This window comes from Andrena cerasifolii, chromosome 7 (genome assembly GCF_050908995.1).
Source record: "Andrena cerasifolii isolate SP2316 chromosome 7, iyAndCera1_principal, whole genome shotgun sequence".
Lineage (NCBI taxonomy): Eukaryota > Metazoa > Arthropoda > Insecta > Hymenoptera > Andrenidae > Andrena > Andrena cerasifolii.
Genome location: NC_135124.1, coordinates 6,005,224 through 6,028,052, shown reverse-complemented (window position 1 = coordinate 6,028,052; position 22,829 = coordinate 6,005,224). Strand labels below are relative to the sequence as shown.

General features: G+C 42.7%; 1 protein-coding gene across 1 annotated transcript in view; it reads left to right on the top strand.

The window, feature by feature from the left end:
* Nucleotides 1-22,829, top strand: part of LOC143371496 (uncharacterized) — a 609,947-nt gene that overhangs the window by 531,782 nt on the left and 55,336 nt on the right. Inside the window, exons 5-6 of the mRNA XM_076816724.1 lie at nucleotides 21,625-21,834; nucleotides 22,465-22,725. Of these exons, the coding sequence (XP_076672839.1) occupies nucleotides 21,625-21,834; nucleotides 22,465-22,725 (471 nt within the window). The remainder of the gene's footprint in view (nucleotides 1-21,624; nucleotides 21,835-22,464; nucleotides 22,726-22,829) is intronic.

Genomic DNA, 22,829 nt, shown 5'->3' with positions numbered 1-22,829 from the left:
TGTTGTATTTTCTTCTCAGATGATCCAGTCATTCCCGGGAGTGTGAGCCAGTTTTTTTGCAGTGCTCCGGAAAGCCATTTTGTACAATTTCCCATAAAAAAAAATTTCTATCAAATTAAAGATTGCTTTAACACTATGTAAAAAATCCAAGCCCAATATTTTTATTTATACGTACAAAAAAATCCCAAACTGTTTAGTGGCTTCTGGGTGGGGTCCCCCCTTTAATGAATTTGGAAAGCTTCCCTGTTAGTGATTAATGTTTACTTATCCACGTTCCATTGTTTCAAAGAAAACTATTTTATTATTAACTGAATGTCGAAGGAGTAGAAAAATATAAGTTTGTAGTAGTCTCAGAAAAAAATCTTGACTTATACATTATAGCACATCAAAATTTAAGAAATAGATCACAAGGTTATATAATTCTTAGAGTGCATTTAATTGTGAATAGGGAAAATGAAATTTGTGTAAGCTTCGTTCAAGATAACTAAACTTCGTGTAGTCAACAGACCTTTCGTTTTGTACAGGAAAAAGGTGATGTTCCTTTTAAGAGTGTAAACAAGTGTGTAATTGAATTTTTTAACGAAATTGCTGCAAAGTTTGTATATGTTGATAAAGTTCTTATCAATATGAATAATTTTTACTCCAAAGAATTTTTAAAATAATACACTTGTGGAGAAATAGAAAGTAACATGCAGAATTCTAAGTAGTTATACTGGCTGGTGTCTGACCATACATTGACCACTTCCACTTGCTCCGGCGCGCTCTGCTTCTCCTTACACTGTGATCATACAAATCTAACTCTATTATTTAATGAGTACGCTATTTTAAACATTCTTTCCATTATAAATTCCTAAAAATAGGAGGAGCCTCGTAAAGATATAGAAATTGATAAACAATTCCATTGAAAATGAAACGAAAGAAGCCTTCGTTATTTAAGCGTCCCTGTAAAGCACTGATTTATGCTGCGATTATAAAACACAGCACCTTGCAGCTTCAGCTTTGAAATCTGGTACAGTCGCGTCTTTTATTCAATGGGGAGAAATTTTAATTGCTCGAAAGGATTTCTGGGGAACGAAGCCCGCCCGGTCGCGTTACAATATTGTCTCGTAAAAATTCTGCCGTGCTTCCAACTATAGAACGCGGCGAAGCGGCGATAGTCGGCAAAAAAGCGGCGAGTTCTCTCGGGCGAGCGAACAAGAACAAATCGCCCGTTCCCCCGCCAATGATTGCCGTTACTGTTCTTCGAAACTTCCTTAAAAGCACCTCCACGAGGAAAGTTTCGCAGTGAAAGCAACAAAGTGAGTCATTCAGCGCGCCGGAGGGGGCATTGTTTGCTTTCCTTCGTCTTATTTCGCGGGCCACCTTTATATCGCCAGATAGCGGGGGTCCACTGAGAAAAGCAAGCGAAAAAGATCGACATACATGAATGCCTGGGGAAATCATTGTAATTACTTACGACTAGTAGCCTAACCAATGACAATTCCTTCGCAAGGTTAATCGAGAAATTGAGTCTTCGACGAAGAGCTTATAACGTGTAAAGAAGCTCGCAATTCCTTGCGATGATGGGTTAACGATTGGTTTCTGTTTTATTATGAAGGTCGAAGACAGATATATTAGCTGATGAATTCATACCACCACCTGACGATCGTGGATCTGTCAGTTGGAGATGCGAGGCCCTCGCAGGGTATGGTGGGGTAGCGGGAACGCTGCTCAGCTCCGCCTGAACCTAGCCGTTTGGCTGTTATTTATTCTTAGCGTAATAGTCGTGTGCGTTACAAAGCTATGCATAGACCAATATGAGATAAAGCTATCAAGACAGAATCAATGTTCTCAACAATAAAGCTCCTGAATTTTTTCGGAGCTAACGCACACCTATTCTGATGCATGTATTTCTACGCTAAGAACTCGGTTTGGCCTACACGTCAAAAGCTCGGCGCTATCCCCACCAATTCTGCTTCACTCCTGTTCTGCGAAGGCGAGAGTGGAATGGAACGAGATCGAGGCAGAAAACGTTAAGAAAAGGAGCACCCAGGCAGGCAAACGGTGTGGTGGAAGAATACCCCTCGCGAAACTCACCGGCCAATATATCTGGCTTCGACCTTAGGCTGATGTTTAGAGTCTCTGACAAGGGATCCTTCAGGTTTCACGATTTCAGAATATGCTGATACTTGGTGTACGCGAGGGTCTTTACCTGAACATTAATTTCCCAAAGCAGCAAGGCGCGAAATTGACTTTGAAAATTTCGATTTTCAAAGTACGATTTTTCAAGCTAGTGATAATTTAAAATAAGATGTGAGTTTTTAATTGAAAGCGATATTTAAGTATCCGTTAATTCGCACGAATTTGGTAGGTGTTCAAAGGAATAAAAAGAAAAGAAAAAAGTCGCGAGCACTACGCCCCGACCTGGGAGTTTTTCAAAGTCGACTTTCTCGAATTTGGCTGAGAAGCGCGCCTTATTGCTTTGGGAAATTAACGGCCAAGTGAAGACCTTCGCGTACACTAAGCACCAACATTTTCTGAAATTGCCAAACCCGAAGGTCCCCTTGTGAGACACGTGCTAGAAGTTTCACAGTTTCGGATATACTCCCCCCACCAATAATGAAGCGTCTTCGTTAAGGGTGGGAAATATTTTTCGCTGAAAATACTTTCTAATGTCAAGCGCACATCCAGTCGTAAGATAGGAAAGTGGAGCAGAATTATTTCGCTGAAATTTCCCTAATACTTCCCACAGACGTCCGCAAAAGTGTTTCGTAAATATTCTCGGAATCCATCAGTAACGAGGAAGTATAAACTTCACGGATCCCATCCGTGCGACTACTGGAGGGTGAAGCAGCCGAAAGGAAACCGATCGTTCGAACTAAAACCCAGCCGATCAATACAGAAATGTTACATAAACTCGTCCCATCGATGCTCGATGCTTCCTCCGGCGTGCACGGAATCGCGGACAGCTTATTACTCCGCGCGGCGGGTCCCGTTCAGCTTTCATCGCGGCGGCGAAACAGTCCGCGCACCATCGATTCGATCAACAGGATTAAAAAAAAAAAAGCTCGGAAGACAGTTCAATCGGAAATCGGCTGGACGTAGCGGGGGAATCCAGGAATTAAGCGATTACTTCCGAAGTTAACCATTGTTCCAACTGGTCCATCAATCGACCACGTCCCCCTCAACCGCCCACCGCCACCCTCGCTTGATCCTCCCTTCCGATTTTCGCGCGTTGATCCATTCGCACGGAATTAAAACCTTTATCTACGTTCCTCCGCCCGCCTCGTCGGGCTCGAGCGGCGAAAACGGATGAGAATGAGACTCGACGGCGGCCCAGGAACGGTGGACTCGACGGGGAACGATGCTCGCGGAATACCCGCGATCGTTTGTTTCGAAATGTTCAGCCTCGCATTCGCAGCCTGATAAGCGACGTCAATTTTCGCGTCGTCTCGCTTCATAGTTCCCCCGCCCAACGTTCTTCTCTCATCTTCCCAAACCTGTCCGCCCTTCTCAACATCTCTCCGATTCTGTTTGCACGCTTGTTTTTCCTTCGCTTTCCTTCGTTGGATGGAAGGATGGCCCTCTTTCCGTCTCGTTGTAGGATTACGGTTCTGCGATACGAGACCCATTTGTGACGCGCAATTGGTATTTCAGATGTATCCGCGTGCTTTCTACTTTCCCTCTGACAGATCTGATAGCGTCTGATAGATGAATGTGCCTGAAATATCAGCTGTGATCTACAGAAGTGCACTCGTATGCGAATGCATGCTTCGATTTTATATTCCGTTCTGGAGTCTCATTATTTTCTTGGATAACTCTTTTCCATTGTGTAGGTTCCAATGTCTGTTACATAATATCTTCGCTTCCTGCGAGGCTTTGCATTTTTTATTCGAAGTTAGTTCGCGTATTTTCCAGTGAGGTGTGAATTTCACCATTTTCGTCTATCTTCCTCGTGGTTTATCATTTTTTTCCCGCGGTAACTGCTTTATTTAATTCTCTTCTTTCAGTCTCTATTTTTCCATCTCATCTTTTACCAGCGTTACGTGCTTTGCTTTTCGCTTCTTGCCGGTGTAAAGTCTTCCTTATTTATACATCCGTATTTTTCTCCCCGATTTCTTGCGCGAAAGCATGCCTCCTACATGCCTCGCCGTTTCTCTCCCGGGTTTCCGTGCCTCTTCCCTCGACGATTTTAATTCGTCTTTTTGCTCGAGGTTTTTTTTTGCACGTCCCATCGTTCTTAGTCGCGCAGACATCGCTTTTCCCGCTTCCCCAGGAGAAAAGGAAGCGACAGAGATTTTTTTCTTGCAATTTTCGATGGTGTACCATCGATTTACATGAGACCGCAGAAATAGCCGGCTTCGCCGGTTCCCGCGCTGGTTATATGGATTCTATAATCGAAAACCGTGATAGGGGGCAGAGGAGAATGAGAAGGGCGCAGCTGAATCTCTCATCTTCGCCGGGAGACGAAAGCTTTCAGCAAGTCATTGCACCGTCCTGGTAATATTGTCGACGACTTTTCTGGAACGAGCTCCCTCATTCGCAAAACGAACACTGTTCATTGCGTACATTATTTAGAAATTTTAATTAAACTCGTAAGTAAGTGGTTCTCTTTAGACTATAACTTACCTGAAGGATCTAAATAACAAGTTTAGCTTACCCAGGGTATACGATTCGTGTTACTGCTCAGCGTCACTCACAAAGAGAGTATTTTAGGTGTCCGCCTCCGATCATTTTGATTTTTGGATATGTTATAGAGGGCCGAAAAATAAGAAATACGTGTTTTTTTATTTTCTCCCGTTTTCATATTTGGGAGGTGAAAACTGCGTTCAAAGTTAGGGTTGAAAAATCATTTTTGTGGTTTTTTGAAAATCTGGTGAGTCAGTCATATTTCGCATTCAAAGACACAAAATTTGTCCATTGACACTATCTCCCTATCTCTAATAGTTCTCGAGATATTCCACAAAAATGATTTTTCAACCCTAACTTTGAACGCAGTTTTCACCCCCCAAATATGAAAACGGGGGAAAATAAAAAAACATTTATTATTATTGAAGCCCATTTGAAAAAAAAAAATTAGACAGAAAAATATGTTTTTGTTGAAAAATTTATTTAGATATTATAAGTACGTATTTTATTAAAAATTATGTATGTATTTGTTTTATTTATAATATGTCAGACTGTTCGTGTAAACAAAGTTCCTTTAAAAACACATTTTCAGAAGAAAACGAGTTTAGGTTAGTAACACAAAGTACAAAGTACAAATTATTAACATTAAGCTTGTATTAATGAAATATATTTAAAAAAAGTAGTTTAAATAGTTTAAAAGTTCTAATAAAGTTAATTTTATAATTATATCCTTCATTAAAACACCTATTTTATTTCTGCTCAATTTACCCCAGAGAGTAGCTCACTTTATATGGGGTAAAGTGGTCGATTTTGCATTTTCTTTTCAAGTTGAATTTTAATATACTTTAAGTTTATTTTATTTATTGATATTCGTCATTTATCAATAGTAATGTTGAACTTATATTATAAATCTATTTTCACACATTTTTATCGAAAGGGAAAAATTTTATTCGACTTCAAACATTTTTCGTCCCACTTTGCCCCGGTCTCCCCTACATCGTTAAAGCAGCGTGTATCAGTCCAAAGCAATTCTACGACAGTTCTGCTTTGTAATATCTTTCCGCGAACGCACTAGTAGATTTCCTAAACAAGGCGTGACGAGCGCTCCGACTCGATAATTCAGTGCGCAAGGAAACTGAATTATTGTCTCGACTTAACCATATCTCCGCAGGAGTTTCCCGCGTTCCGACTTATCTGAGTGGGGCAGTTAGCTGGGAACCATGCTGACTGTGAAGTTGCAACCGTGCTTCCCTCCCCCTGTTAAACACGCTCACTAATTCCTTAATAGGAGAATTCCTGAGAGTACTCTGGTCCCACGGACTGATGATTGCGCAAGCAATTCCTGCGCCATCACGTACAACATTGTCGATCTACTTATCGAGTAATTGTCGCGATTATTGAGCACGATTTTCACCGGGACGAAGAGCAAACAGGACGATAATTAAATACAAAATTAATCGCCTAACCCAGACGTAACAAATCCGCGTTAACCACTTCCAGATGCAACCCGCGAATCCACAATTGCCCACAAGGTTGAATTATATAATTCAACGAACTTACCTAGTGAAGTTCGATTAGAATTGTATAAGCGCCTCCTCCGAAAAGATCAGATCATAGAGTAGGGGTACTACTATTTGATCTTTTCGGAGGAGGCGCTAAATACAATAATTACCAGTAATTAATCCTTAAACAAGTTCGTTCGACTCGAAATATTTTTCCCTTGAAACATTCCCAGAGAGATTATTTTATCCTCTCAGAGCTCTGATTCATTCTCAGCACAAAGAAACGTAAGAGACCATGCTCCTATGAAATAACCTCAAGCAGGTATTACGCGATATTGAACAGTAGGAATCCACACCGTATTTAACGCTTGGTGAACAAATTCGTTTCGTTAAATTGTCCCATCCAGCGCAGTTTACTACTGTCCACGTTAATGAACATTTTACCTATCCGAACCAGGAAACGAAAGTTTCAGAGGAAAGGAAAGGAACGGGATATCCACAGAGTTGTCTTCCGGGCAATTATCCGCAAACGCAGAGGGATTTTTAAGCGAGAATATCTCGTCCGAAACCCGTTCATCGCGAAAATGCCCTGAACAAGGAGCAGCCGGAAAATTAGTCGACGATATTCACGGAAGGACCGGAAGGACCCAAACGACGACGGCCTGTGGCTTCGCTTGGCCGGGCACGCACACCGTTGCTATTTTATTTCCCCTCGTCGTGCGCCACCGGTTCAACACCGCGAGGAGAAAAAACTAATTCCGTAATTGCGATAAAAATTTCTTTACAGTCACCTACCAGCAGTGTTATTCTTCCTCTTTTGCTCTCCGCCTTCAAAACATCCTCTGCACTTAGTTCTCAACGATTTTCTGCTTCTTCGTTATCCCTGCTCTTCGTTGCCTCCCCCTTCGACTTCGTTGCTACAAGTTTACCTGGAAATTTATTTCGTTAAAACAGATGTCACTCGTGGAACTTGTAAAACTGAAGCTTGTAAATTGCTTTGTATTCAGAACGCACGCAGCTATTCTGTTCTAAGTATTGTGGAAATAAGACGAATGGAAAATTGTTTTAATTTAAAACTGTTAACAAATTCTAATATGTCAAGATTTGTAAGTCAGATGAATGATATCCAACACTTTCAAGCCCTTCGGAAATTTATTCAGGTCTCTTTGGAGAACTTGTTATGTCTAAATTTCACTGAAAGTGTTGCTTTTCATTTGCGTCTTTTCTGTTTCAACAACACTCTGGCCTCGCCAAGCCGTTCCTTTCTCGTTTCCCTGGTCGCGTTGCGCTCTTCAGGCCCTTTTATCGAGCTCCGTCCCGAATCCCTTCTTCTTTTTTTTTTCATCTTCATTTCATCTTCTTCGAGGCACGCTCTAATTCCCCTCGGTGTTCCTTGCCTCCCTTTGCCACGTCGCCGTTCCTCAGGATGCATTGAAAGCACTCCGCCGTGGGTCGCTCTGTTTCCGTTTCGTCGATGCGCCCGGCGAATCCTTGTTGTTTAATTTTTTAGGCCGTGAAATTGCGGCCGAGCACGCCGCGCAGGTAATAATCAGAGCTAAGCACAATGCGCTGGGATCGTTGGGTGCAGCAGAGAATGAAAAGGTACCCCCTGTAACATTTCCCGTGGTCTTCAGCGTTGTAAATTCATAGCTTCTGGGATAAGATTGCTTTCTCTTTATCCGCGCAAGGAAGGTGTGGAAAGAACGTAAGGAGAAGGTTGGATAAAAGTTGGATACAAGTTTGGGGAACAGTGGGAAAAGTATATTAAATATAATGGAATCGTTGTATCAAAATAGTTGGACCATTTCAATTAATGGGAATTGCCCCGGTGCTTCAAGCTCAGTGGCCTGAAAATTTCGTATTCCACTGTAGAAATGTCCGTGATATTTCTTCAGCTCAATTCGTAGATCTAAACCCCAAATGAAGCGGTCTGAACTCTCCGCCACTTCTTCGTTACACTCACTTCATCTCTTCCCTTGTTCTCATCACTCAGGCTCTGCTTTTTCTGTCCTCGCCCGGAGCAGGAAATGAAAAACGCAACGATTAACCGGCGACAGGCGGTTGAATTAAAGTTTGATTAACTGAGCCTTCTTCAGGACTGTAATCTTGCGTTTTTCGCCTCCGAGTCTCGGCAGCTTTACTTTTTACGGGCCACGTCTCACAGTTAATACAGGAGAGCCTGTAAGTGGGTAAAGATGAGTTGTTCCACGTCGAATCGTTAAGCGTCCTCTACCAACGCGAAATTGTTTCAAGTTTTATAGAATTTCAGTGTAAACACGAAGTGGGGTGGACCGGGGGCGGTAGTAACACTTTGGATTTGGAATACGATTACGCAAGGACTATTACAGTTGCAACAAAAGTTTTTGTACGAAAATGTTGCTTACTTATTTGACATTATTGAGCCACAACAGTTTCGCTGTATGTCAAGTAATATCCAGGTTATTAATAAAAAATGAGAAGCATAGAGACACTGTATGGGGTCGATAGTAACACAAATTTAACTTTAGAAAATCAAAATATTTATTGATTTAAATTATAATAATAAATGGAAAAGTGGAAGATTTATAAGCAATTATGCGGTATCGCAAGTGTGGCAAAAATAATAAACGTTTTGGCTGATGCTTTCTTCATGTACGCAGTCCTTACATTCGGTACATTGCACCAAGTTTTGATTTGCTTGTGCTATGCTATAGGATTCGATGCAAACAAGCAATAATAGTATTTATCTTCTTCGTCAGTGTACTCATTATTCCTGTTTTTATAGTTGTTAAAAGAATTCTTTCCTTCCGATTTCTGCCCTATATTTTTCTTCATTCTTTTCTCTTGTTTTTCTTTATATTCTATTGTAATCTTTTATCATTCAGAAATATCGGTGTATACGGTAGACTTCCTTTTCTTTTTCCCCTATTTAAAACCTTTCAAGGGGGAACTTTATGAAATGCAGATTCTCGTACAGATTATGGTCTGAATTCTTCACGTGGATTTATTTGTTCACTTTCCGTTGGTACAGTTTCATTGCATAAATCAGAACGAGACGTTAATGGTAAAAATTTGTCCGTCGCAATATTCAGTTCTGTTCCGGTACAACCACCCCCGACCATGCTTTTGACCTTAAATTATAAATTTTGACTAACGGGACGCTTAAAAGTGCTAAGTAACTACCAGTATTGCTTTTAAAAAGGCCATATTAAAGATTAAAAAAAAAAGAAAAAACACATACTTGCGGGGGGAGTATTTATATTACAATTTGTAAATCAGTAAGAAAAAGTTATTTTAGGGTATCGAAAAGTTATTTTCTTCACTATATGTGCATGCCTATTGCATATCTATACTGCTGGGACGTGGATGTATAGTGCCTCTGCGAGCTATAGTGACTTGGGTCTGAGGTCACTCAGTGTGGTCTTAAGGGGGTATACCCGTTTGAACCCTCGGAAAATGTATACATTTTGTGGATTTTTTTACAAGTCAACGGTTTGATGCAGATTTCCCGTTTTTTAACTATGTTTACATAGTATTATGAACTACTTATAAAAAAAGTTTCAGTTAAAAAACTATTGTTTTTCGGAAGTTACGGATACATGTCCGAAAGTCTCTCGATTTTAGACGGCTAAACGGTGGCCCTAAAAACTCGCGCTACGTTCAACCAATTTACTTCAAATTTTGCATGCAGAATCATAATAAGATTCCACATCGTCCAACGAAGGCGATTTTGAAAATTTTGAAAAATAAAGAAATGGTGAGAGATCAAAGGTAAAGTTAAATTTTTCTAAGAGAAAAATCCACCTTTTTCCTTTATAAATAATAAACGGGGAATCGAAATAAAAAAAGCCTTCGTTGGACGATGCGGAATCTTATTATGATTCTGCATGCAAAATTGGAAGTAAATTGGTTGAACGTAGCGCGAGTTTTTAGGGCCACCGTTTAGCCGTCTAAAATCGAGAGACTTTCGGACATGTATCCGTAACTTCCGAAAAACAATAGCTTTTTAACTGAAACTTTTTTTATAAGTAGTTCATAATACTATGTAAACATAGTTAAAAAACGGGAAATCTGCATCAAACCGTTGACTTGTAAAAAAATCCACAAAATGTATACATTTTCCGAGGGTTCAAACGGGTATACCCCCTTAACCGATACCCTGCTGGGTACGAGCCGCCAAGTGTGCCCCCTACTACCTCTTGCAGGACTGCGTTTAGGGAAGACCAGGACAAAACCGGGGTCCTAAAGAGTAAAATCTGCAAAATTACTTCAAGACATGCAGTGATTTTAATTAGCAGAAAATTATTATTTTAAATAGCAGAAACGCTCGGACACCTATTTACTTATTTTCGACATAGATCCATCGTGCCAAGGCTCGTCAAAATCGATGTCTACCACATGGTGTCCTCCCCTTGTTAGCATAATAATACTTCACTGAAAGGGATCAGATTCAACAGGCGCTAATTATCAGACTACCAATTTTAATCAATCATTACAGCCAGTTAATCCAATTTTAACCAAATTCCAAGTCCCTTACACTCCCCTTCAGCACTAAAGCGCGAGGAATACATGATCAAGCACCTTGGACAGTACAAATGAAAGCGCTTTACGCATTTCCTGTCCCATTTTCAATCCATTTTGAGCCCGTTCCGTGACATCCAAAGGGGTTGGAAGCCAACGGGCATGCTGTGTAACGACGAAAGCGCCCTGAACGTTTTATTAAGCCAGATATATATATATATATATATATATATATATATATATATATAATATATATATATAAAGCACGGCCGCGCAGGTAGGAAAAGCGCGTGCTGGTGGTGCGCTCGGATGAAAACAATAGAAAAGAAGGGAAAACCCAACGCGGTGTAACAAAGGATCCCGCCAGCGTGCCTCTGAATTCTCCACGCTTTCCACCCTCCCCCACACCCTATTTTTCCTAGCGCAATGCACGCCATTTTTTCCCCTCTCCTTCGGACTGTATAATGTGGAAAGCGTCGGAAAATGCTCGCCGCTTCCGTGTCCGTTTCCCTCGTGAATTCAAAGGCGATCGTGAGTCCGCCTTATTAAAGCTAAAGCCAGCCATTAAACAGCTGACTTAGCTGCGTTATTGTCACAGCTGCGTCGACTGGGGTCAAGTAAGCGCGAGTTTTATTCTCCGGGCAATCGTGCAAGCTGGACAGAGTTGGCCCGATGGCGCTCAGGGAATTACAAATATTTGAATAGCGGTAGTGGTCCCTTTAACTGTATTCAGCTACCCCTTTTTTGAGATTCGGATTTTAATTGGCAGATACAAGGGGAAGAGAATCTTGACGAGGCTTAAGCGAAGGTAAATAATAGCAGTCTTCAAGAGTGTAATATTCATTGGACCGTGGTCGTAGAAAATTGTTTCATAGATCGAAAGGGAAAAGTTTTTTAATAAGGTTCCTTGAAAGGCAAGCTTCAGAGTTTGCTTGTTATATCTTTTTAATATAAACGATCAATACGAAATATATTTTCTGCTGCGGTAGCTCGAGTTCTTTCTCTTTCTCAAAGGAATTCGACGAAGATTGATTTCGTTGCAGTCAAAGTTTCCCGCCAAATGTGCCACGAATAAATCGCAGACTAATTAAAAAAGTCGAATGAATTTTTAAGGTAATAGCGCGTTACTAATATTTGATGGACGTAAAACACCAGTGCCTCGATGCTAATTGTGTTATGAAGAATGAATAACTCATCGCCGCGGTTCTGCCGCGAATGGACAGCAACAAGCACTAATTAATGTTTTCTTTTAATTTGCGAGGTAATTTAACTGCATTCTCGTTAACTGTTTCTTCGCGCCAATCTTGCATTCAAATTCTAGCCCGAGTAAAAGCACTTCGCTTTTACAATCTTTATTATTTTCTCGACCATATAAAAATTGTATTTCTTCAAGATAAAATTACAATGGACTCCGAGTACTTATATATTCGAAGATATTCTGTGCGTGCCCCTAACATCCTTTCGCTTCTATTATACTCAATACGAAATACAGCAGACACAATAGAGTTCGAGCATGCAAAAGCATCGTGCGGAATCAGTTATCGAGCATTGCTACCACGAGCTCGTTTCCTCCCCCGTGTTCCATCGCTCACGCGTGTTGTTCGTTATTTAAAGCGATTCTTCGCTGCACGATAAGGAACGAACGTTTAAAATTCCATCAAGTCGCCGGGAAGAAGGGGCGGATGAGGCCAGCAGACAAAGGGCTGGGACGCAAGCCCGTTGCCCGGTAAAATTTCCCCGAGTCATGCTTTCTCTCGGCGGCTCGTAAACTGCAATCTCTGGTCTGCGTCGTTTCGTATTTGCCCTCTCCTCGCACGCCTGGAAATTTGTTATCGTGATCACTTCGACCCTTCGTTCCATCCAATTTCCCCGGAACGGAGGCACTGCAGGCCTCCTTGAAGCGGAACGGGCGTCCATCGCGGAGCATTCGAGGCCACGCGGTCCCTCGAATCGCAGCGAGCGATGCAGAAGTCGCGAGCACCTAAACACGTGTCACGCGACGAGCGAGGAGAGTATCGCGATGATCCTAGATCGTCCATAGGATGCCTTTCAAGATTGCTGCTTACCTCCTCGATAACGGGGGGGAAGTGAAACACGTATAAGTAGTATACCCTTTCATATATCGGACCAGTGACAGGATCAGGGAACCAATAAAGTTTACAATCTTTTCATGCGCCATCGACCTCTCAGGCGCATGATAGCGATCTCTTGAAGCTCCTGCAAGCTCAGCTTCTCAAAAGGGCCTTCGTAAATTTCGTAAGCATTTGATTGGTATCAGGGACAGGGGAGGCTACTGCTGTTTTAGATCTGCTGTTTTAGATTTTCAGGGAGGAATAATTGTCTGTGATGAGAGTCGAGGAGAGGAGTGCTTAGGATTAAGTGCTGAGTGTAGAGAAGAAGACAATGAAGAATTGAATGTGGAAGGCAATGGAGCTTAGGGTATACCTATTTGAGTCTCAGAGATTTGAATACGTAAATACGTGAATAAGGTGTATTTATTTATTTCTTTCTCGAGAATTTCTCGAGAAATTTTATAATTACTTATTTCTCATTTCTCGAGAAATACTGTTTTTCTTGAGAAACTTAAGTCTAGAAAGTCGCGGACGTGTAACACATCTACAATTTATAATAAATCTTATTAGTAACAGTAGAACCTATATGGATGACAATAGAAAGTGTCTTCCCAAGTAGGGGAAATGCACTCCTAAAACAGATGTTTCGGTTCTCCCTCCACCGGTGCGCCTTCAGCTAAGGTGGGACGACTCCTACAACCCTCTCTCCGAGGAGACAGTAACGTCGCTGGGAAGCATGTTGGGCGCTTTAGGTCGAAAGTACCAAAGGTGTCAAATTTTTATAGGAAATTTCATAATGACTTAATAATAGTAGGAAAAATTAAAATTTAAACTAGCATTTCAAAATGACGTAAAAAGAATTACAAAATATGTATTACATACATTGTTAAATTAAAATTTAAACTAGCATTTCAAAATGACGTAAAAAGAATTACAAAAAATGTATTACATACATTGTTAAATTAAACTAGTTTAAATTTTAATTTTTAATTATTAATTTAAACTAGTTCAAATTTTAATTTTTAATTTTTAATTTAAACTAGTTTAAATTTTATTTTTTCCTACTATTTTTAATTCATTATGAAATTTCCTATAAAAATTTGACAGATTTGGTACTTTCACCCTAAAGCGCCCAACATGCTTCCCAGCGACGTTACTGTCTCCTCGGAGAGAGGGTTGTAGGAGTCGTCCCACCTTAGCTGAAGGCGCACCGGTGGAGGGTGAACCGAAACATCTGTTTTAGGAGTGCATTTCCCCTACTTGGGAAGGCCTGCGCTAGGCCATCAATACCGACCACTGTGCGTCTGTTAACGTTGTAAAATTGTGCCGTCCGACGAGGGTTAACGTCTCCCTCCAAGATGTAATCCTCTCTAATCATTATTCTACATCCCCCACCTTTGTCCCATTATCACGCAAGGTACAAGAGAAAGCATTCCGTGCAATTTTACCGCCAGCCTTTTGCTACCGAAACATCAAGTCACTTTAAGAGTCACCCACTCCCAAGCTTCTCATCAAAAAGCTCCCAACACAACCGACCGTTCACTTTAACCCATTATTTCCGATGCATCGATCAAAACCTCGTCCGCCGTCGTACCCCGCCTCTCGCCATCCTAATTGCTTTATTTCGTCTCTTGATTCGCCTACCCTCAGCCACGAGCGACTACGCTCTTTGGCGCAGCGCTCCGCTTTGAAATTGCCGATTTATTTGATGTCGAAGAAGACTCGACCGCTGCACCCTCGCACTTTCCATGTTTCCCGACCAATTAATTTCGCTGAGACAGGAGGGTGGTCGCGTTCCCTCACTTTGTCCAGCAGCTTTTCACGTCCACCCTCTCCGCTGTACACCTTTCCCCGCGGCGTGAGGCTTTCGAAATAAAAAGCGCAGCAGCTCTAATGGATTCCATCAGCCTGGATAAATTTCACCGGCTCCTCATAGCCCGTGAAGATTCTCCGCGTTATTTTGCAATCACTTATTACGAGCGCGTCCCCCTCGTTCTCGCGCTGGCGCTCGCCACCTCGCAAATCTATCCCCCCCGCCGCCGGCTCCGCTCGCCCCGATCTTTCCCCGTTAATACCCCCGGAGGAGAAATAACGCGGGCGATGTGTCAAATTGCGTCGACTCGTACGGTTTGTGTAATCCCCGTCGATGCGCCACGCAGACCCGGGCAGGACGCATTCCGCGGGAAATTAAGTTTTCATGCAACGCGGGTCTCGGTGCGCCCAGGAGCGCCTCGGGACTAAACGAATCTGAAATTATGCCACGCCGTTGTACAAAGGCACCGCGCGATGGGAACGGCGCGGATAATATTAAATTTTCCAGGGATATTAATTGCTCCAAGATTTCGTAATAAATTCACAGCGTTTGCTTTCGAATAGTTTATAATGTACTCGCGGATCTACGGTTCATCCCAACGCGGTGCCAGGGGTAAGGATATGTTTCCCGAGGGAATCCACTGAGGGGCGGTTTAAAGTATCACAGTTTTAGCTTTCGGCATTGTTGTCTTTAACTTTTTCTCCAGCCCTTCACCTCGTTCTCTATGATTTATATGGGACATTGCTTATAGCTAGCTTTAGAGAACAGAAGAGTCTGCATAGAAGCTGATATTTGTTCTAAACTCTGTTGAAAGGTCACAGTGTTGGATCTGCATCAATAATTAGCTCGAACGGTGCTTGCTCCATTCCGTAATAAGCTGAAACCTGCGCGATATCATTAGGTACCCATATTTAATTAATTTAACCGAAATAGAATTGTCGCAATGTGTCCTTGAAAATCGTTCGACGGAACGTCCGCTGTACTCGAAAAGATTCGATTGCTCCTGAATTAATGAACAGTTTCATCGTTAAACAATAAGAATTTCGTTGAAAATGTGATTGCCACGAACAATCGACGGGGCGATCCATCGAGACACGAATAAGAAGAATATTGAAGCAGTTTCGCCTGAAAGAGGGAGTACCAGTGCTTATTAGAGACTTTTGCATTAAGAAATAATTAGAAAGGCAATGGAATCACTCGAGTCGCGGTCGAAAGGGGGGGAAACGACGGGGCGAAATATACAGGACAGGATGGGGGATAACGAGAAGTCGAAACAAAACGACAACGTTGGCGGGAATACCTAGGCGACTCCCAGAATGAAAGTTTCCAGTCGTTTGCTTTATTGCCTCCTTAAGACGGAAATCGTCGCCGCTCGATTATAGCTGTCTACTAATTAAAAAGACTTCCTGCTCATTGTTCCCTGGTCTCCTTCGTTTCATTAATACAGCGTTTATATTTGGAAAATTGTACTTCGTAACTCGACAAAGTATCCGCATCCTTCAAACTCGAAAACATCTGTAGATGTACAGAGTATACTCCACTAAAGTTCAGAGAAAATTTAATTCAACTTTGCATTCGAAGTCACTTGCCTGAGTCTGTGATCATCCCACTTTAAAGACGCACCCCGCCCTGAAGCCACTAACAAAAGACAAAGATAGGGATTTTTTTTGTTCGTGTAAATAAAAATATAGAGCTTGGATTTTTTATATAGTTTTAAAGCAATCTTTATTTTGCTAGTCTAACGTCCCGGCCCCACCACATGGGTCACGCCGGCTAGTCTCCGCCGGCGCCGCTAGAGGTCTACGCTTCTCGAGAAAGAATTTTTTTTTTTTTTGAAAAATTGTACAAAGTGGCCGCGAACAAAATGACTTTCCGGGGCACTGCAAAAAAACTAGCCCACACTCGCGGGAATGACTGGATCATCTGAGAAGGAAATGCAAAAATATATATAAACTGGAATATATATAATGTTATTGGGCCGGAATAATCACAAAACTGAGTTTCTCTTTCTGTAAAAGAGTTTTTTTTTATTTTATTGTTTATGTTCTTATTTACAACTATTTACAACGCTTACCTGTAAAAGAGAAGCGACATTAAATGTCAATTATTCCCCAATTACAATCTCTATTTCCTGTTGTCTTTTAATTCGTGGAGCTTTGTCCTTGCACTGGTGTTTACTCCTTAGTCTTTCTAACCTCCTCAGCCAACGCGCCGTGAGTGCGCGGGCTAATTTAAAAGGGAGTACCCTGTACCTTTTTACATATATTATCTTCAATTATTCGATATTTTACAAGCATCCGCAAATTGTTATGTAAAGAATTAAAGTCAATTCTTCAAACTGCCATAATTTCCCAAATAATTCGAATGATCACCTGCCTGTGCCGCAACATTAGCATCGTGTACACTGTCTCGTCGCCACATCACCCAAAGAAACTGTCCGAAAACAGACCACCCGGTTCGAACCCGATAAAGAGCACAAAACAAAGGTGGTTTAAGAGAAAGAGAAAGACGTCCATTTGCCAAGCTGGTAGCACTCCCGTTAGGATCGACGTAGCATACAAAAACAGCCGTCCAGCTCGCGGGAACCGAGACAGCTCGGTGACGTAGGAATGTTTTGTGACGGGTGGACCCGCGGGTTTTCTTGGCCCCGGTGTCCCTCGTGTTTCCTCGCGCGTCGGGCTCCTGGGCGCCTCCTCTTTTTCGGCCAGAAGCCCCGCGCCCGCACGGAACGCTGAACAGCCGCGATTGTTACGGCGACGACAAAAGTTTAGTTAAAACGCGGGTACCCGGTTCCGCGGATTTGTTTTCCGCCCGCCTTTGCCGTGGCCCGCGATTAAACGCGCGCCGCGATTGTTCGCGGGGACGGCCTCGAAAAGGGGGGGTCCTGCTAAGTGGAGTGTGCACCGCAGCGTCGCTGCAAAGCACGGACGGCGCATAGAACTTGGGGGAAGAAGTCAGAACGCAGCGATTGTTCCTGGGAGCATAGAACCCCGAAAGCGGGAGACGTTGAATGGGAAGTGAGGCTGGAGTAGGATAGAATGGGAATTTTTATGGTATTTGGGTGAGTTGATGGCGGAGGTACATGGGTGCTGTGGTGTGTAGAAGCTGCTGAAGCGACTGTTTAATTGAGAGGCAGAACCGCGAAATGTAGAAGGGTTTGTTTGTATGACTTTGGGAAATGAAGGGAATGGATTGTTGCTGGGTATAGTGAACTCGAGGTGTACGGATCTTCTACGGATCTGAAGGCATAGATGTTCTAAAAGGGAAACTGGCGAATGAGAAGCAGATGGAGGTAGCTATGCTTAAGTTTATCTTGAATATTTGTCACAAAACGTGGGAATTGGAATTTCATTAACAATATTACTGGAACCATAAAAGAGTCATGAATCTACTTAAAAGTGTTACACTAACAAAATAATTTCAAATGTAATTCCAAAGTCGCAAGTTGTAATTAAATTGAATTAATTATCGTAGATCAAAAAGTTTTTAAGCAATCTATTTGCTTCGCACCACGCGACGGGGTTATTTAATTCCCTGCCGCCTTTTATTTGCATTTTCCTCGGCTATTACTTCTGTAATGGAGCAATAAAGCAGCCTGAATTCGCGCTACACTTTGAGGCAGAGAATAAAGGAGAATAACATGGCGGTTTTACATTTTGTCACCCACACTTGCATGGGAGGAAGCTGCTGTATAAAAGAGCGTGATTTATGGCTCGCAGACGCTTTGCAAACTTCTTAATGTCACTGCGCCGCTATTTCCTTTTTTCATTAACTTTTCCATCTCGGAAAGACAGGTCAGCTGACAAAATAATCGAGCTCGCAAACAGACAGAACCAATTTCTACATACAGAAATAATTATTTACTTAGAAATAACTAACTTTTAAAAATAACTCAACCTATATCATTATTTCTTTCGCTCGCACGCAACCAGAAATAAAAGAAATAATTTGAAGATTATATTCTGATTACTTTGCTAGTTAATCAGTTGAAAATTTCCACATTTAACTTCTCCAAATTACCCGCAGATATTTCTTAAATATTTCACGTAAACTTGTCAATCACATTACAAAACCAGAGCCCGAGGACTATATTCGGAAAATCTAATAAATAAATCCGTGAAAGTGGTAACTCACTTCCTCGCGAATGTCACTGCAGACTTTCTTACTTAAAAACGTCACGCGCCGCGAATATTATAGCGGCCGCAAATTACACTCGATATTCCAGCGATCGACCAGAAATTGCTAGGAAAGTTTGCAAGATTTCCTTTCCGCAGCTGAGCTCGTTCGCGCGTCTGTGAAATGACGAAAAGTCCGTGGCACAGATTTCCAACGAAAACTGCAAGTTTTTCATCCAACTCCGATTGCAGGGGGGGTGGCGGGTGGGCGTGGGTGCCCCCTGCGGCAAGTTTACGAGGCAGGCATTCCGCCCCGTCAATACTGTATTAGCCCGCGATAAGTTTGAGCCATTTGAATCCTCGGCGAGTTGTCCGGGCTTACTGGGCGGCGTAACTTTAATGGCTCGCAGATTTAACAGGGCACGGGTACGAACTTTGTTGCAGGGGCAACTCGAAAGCTCGGGGCATTCGACCGTGCCCCCAGAAACGAATTTCTAATTTCGTACACGTCTCTACCAACTTGGAAGAGTTTCCGCCGTTTCGGGGTCCGCGGGACGTTGCGAAAATTAACAGAGACGACAACAGGCAAGCTCGTTTATTCATCGCTTCGACTGTACCTCTGGTCGATCCCTCGTATCGCCATAGCTCGTAGGTCCTTGTGGGTGCACTTTAAAATTTCAAAGGGCGGTCTGATTTTCTTCTTCTTTGCGGGAGGATGTATAACGATGTTCGTTCGAAACTTTAATACGGTACTTTTCTTTGGGAACCTAGATTCGTACACATATGTTGCTACGATGGGACTATTATTCGATTGCTGTTTAAGTTTGAAGGGTTTTGTGGAAGCCAAATATTGATGGCATGAGAGGCTCGGAGGAGGGGTGAAGAGGGGAATGGAAATTGGAGGATTATTATTGTATCTTTTTTTTATCATGGAAGCGGTAGAATATGGAAGAGAGCGTACATCCTCTTCAAATTTGCGTGAAATTCGGCCTTCCGAAATTTCAGCGATTATTTCAGTGCGTTTAATCGCATCCCCGATAACCAGTCATCAATAATCAGTTCCATAGGCTAATTAGAATAAAAATTAAATCCTACTTGCGTTCGATGACCGCTTAACGACGTTATCGAACGACTGTGTGTTTGCTCTGCGATCAGATTCTGCTTTATACACATATTTAATTGTGCAACGACGTAACTGCAATAAATACGTTTGTCAATTACGCTCTAATGTGAGGCATAACAGCATATCGAGAACCTGTTAGTTCCTCGTGAAATATCATTCACTAGATATATGATAATAGCTAGTAAATTCAGCCATGTTTCATTTGATGGGTGTCCGATTAGTAATAACTGAACTATCGAATCCATAACAAGGAAACTTAACAGTTTAGTGTTCATATTATACTTCGTATTTATTATTCCAACGTGGTGAATATTAAGCATCATTTACAATTCGTGTCTAATAACATTTAAAGTACCAGCGGCCGTAGCCGTGATGGAAAACACCGGTTCTCGTTAGATCACCGAAGTTAAGCATCACGGGGCGGTGTACTGGGGAAAGATGGGAGACCACCTTTCTCCCGGTGCGCTGCTGCGCTGGGGCCCGAAGGAGAGAGGAGGGGGAAAATGGGATATAGTTCGTTGGGCAATATAAGCAGAAATAAGCTTAAAACGCCGGGAAACAATAAAACATAACATAACATTTAAAGTCCACTAACTTCACAATTTAACAATTTATCACTCAGTTGCTACAGTAACTTCCTGATTTAGTAAATTCAATTTCTCCCGTTCGTATAGCCGCGTTGGGTTATTGCAGACCTTCAATTGTTGTATTAATACATAATACCGTGTGTAATGTTGTGTTACAATTCATTTTACACGTCTATTCGCTGTGTGACACGCGTAAATAATATTATGAATATACGTACATACATAAAATATGCGCAGCTCGTAAACATTCCACTGCATTCTAGTAGTACGCTCAATGAATCGTGCGCCTCGTCCACAACGGCTGATCTATTCCACTGGAAATGCATGTAATGCATTCATTTAATATTCTTTATCGCGATACGCGTAATATATGCAGCTGTTTCGCGTTAATATATTCCGTGCACCGATCCAGAACACTTGCAGTGGAACGAATTAATAATTTTGCAGAGCATGAAGCGGAAAATAATTCGTAATTATTGAAAAAAAAAATACTTTATGCAACATGTAAATTACATATTGCGTATTTTTTATCTTTGGGTTGTGAAAATTGCGGAAAGTTTTGGGCGATAGATATTGCAAAAGGTAGCAAAATATATTTATTTCGGTTATTTTGACAGATAACAGAGACTTGAGACACCTTTAAAAACAATTCGCTGTTTTAATATAGTAAATTATTAACAATAATTGAGTTGTTAAATAAAACATTTAATAACATTTCGCGAAAAGGGCGGCAGACGCTTGTTAACCCAGGGGCGTGAAATCCCCAAATTCGCCCCTGTTTGAAACCTGAATGAACTTTGTCCCTGCAGGGACCCTCTTGTCCTACTCCATAACAATCTATTATATTTACCATTTAGTGTATTAGATCTGGATTAGCCGTGGGTTAAATCTGGATTAGGTTTTTCCGAATTCTGATACAAAGACTACATTAATATATTATTTTATTACCCTCGAGCAAACGGAGGCAGGGTATTAAACTCCACCGAAGGGTTAGTTGAGCCTAGCACACCTAAATCAAACCCAACCCAAAACTAGTGTCAGCACAATAAAAGTAACGACTCAGTTTCCATACCACCATGCTACACATTGCACTGCGTCTCTTGAGCGAACAATACATTACTTTTCCCAGTCACGATCCAATTGCGCAAAAAGGCAAGTTGCAAAGAAATATCTGAAGGGAACCCGAAAAACGGGATAGTACACTGTCCTGGCTCTTTTCACGCCGCGCATCGCGCTACCAGTAACTATTATAAGCCCCTGGAACCAGTCCCAATCAATTAACCCAACTCCCTGTTTCGTTTCAGGCTCTGGTTTACCGGGACGGCAACCTCGTCTCTGGTTCCCTTGAGGCCCTGGTGCAGCATATGGTGCCCACCGAGGAATATTATCCCGATCGTGCGTACCTGTTCGCCTTTTTGCTGAGCGCCCGGCTCTTCATCAAGCCGCACGAGCTCCTGGGCGAGGTCTGCGCCCTCTGCGAGCATCAGCAAAACCTGAATGGAGAGGGTGGCAAGGTGAGCCCACGGAATCTCCCCGCGTCCCACAAAAGCCCACCGAGAGCCTCCCGGGCGTGCACTTTACGGCCACCGCGTGCATTATCGTTTCATCGTCTCGCAGGCTCGACCCCCTTTTGCATTCACCCCCTCGGAGAATCATCCCGGCGCACGCTCGCTCTCGTTCCACGTTGTAATAACGAGCACGCGTATCCAGGCCAGAAAAGTCTCGCTCGCAAATGAATCTCACTGCCCTACAAACCAACCCCCTCCCCCCCCCCTCTTGCCCACCGTTGTCGGTGTGTTTTTGTTTAATTTATACCCGCGTTACTTTGCGCACCCCCTCTTTTTTAATGGATTCGTTTCAGGGGCGTTGATTGTTGCGTGTTCAGTTTCGTCGGAGGGGTGGGGCGGAGCGTTCTTGTTTTGGGGTAAGACGTTGAAGCAACGGACTCCCTTGGTCGTGGGATCCGGGAAGGAGAATGTAAATTTGTCGCGTTTCCGGATGAAACTTCAAAGGCGCGCGAAATGTTTGGAAACTTCGATTTCCTTTCCCAACTTGTAAATCTGGTAGGCGAGTGAGATAAAAGGGGGCTGAAGGGGGATGGTGGAGGGGAAGTAGTTTGCGGAAACCGTTTTGGCGTGTTCCAGGAGCGTCTGCAGCGTTTCGTCCCGCGGCTGGTGCAGCTGCTGGCCGAATGGACAGAAACATTCCCGTACGACTTCCGGGACGAGAGGGTGATGGGCCACGTCAGGTCCATCACGCAGAAGGTCGCTGCGGTGGACGCTGCGGCCAGGCAGGAAGTTTCGGCGTTGCTGCAAAACTTGCTGCTCAGACTGACTGCTCTGGAGAGGTACGAGGAGGCCCTGAGCAGACTCGCCACCGAGATCGCGACGGAACAACTTACGCAGGTTGGTAAATCCCTTCAGAAATATGGGCGTCACAGTTGTCGAACTGCGGACTTCGGTGTGATCCTCTGCTTAAGGGGTTACTCGCAGTCAGGAGGTAGACAAAT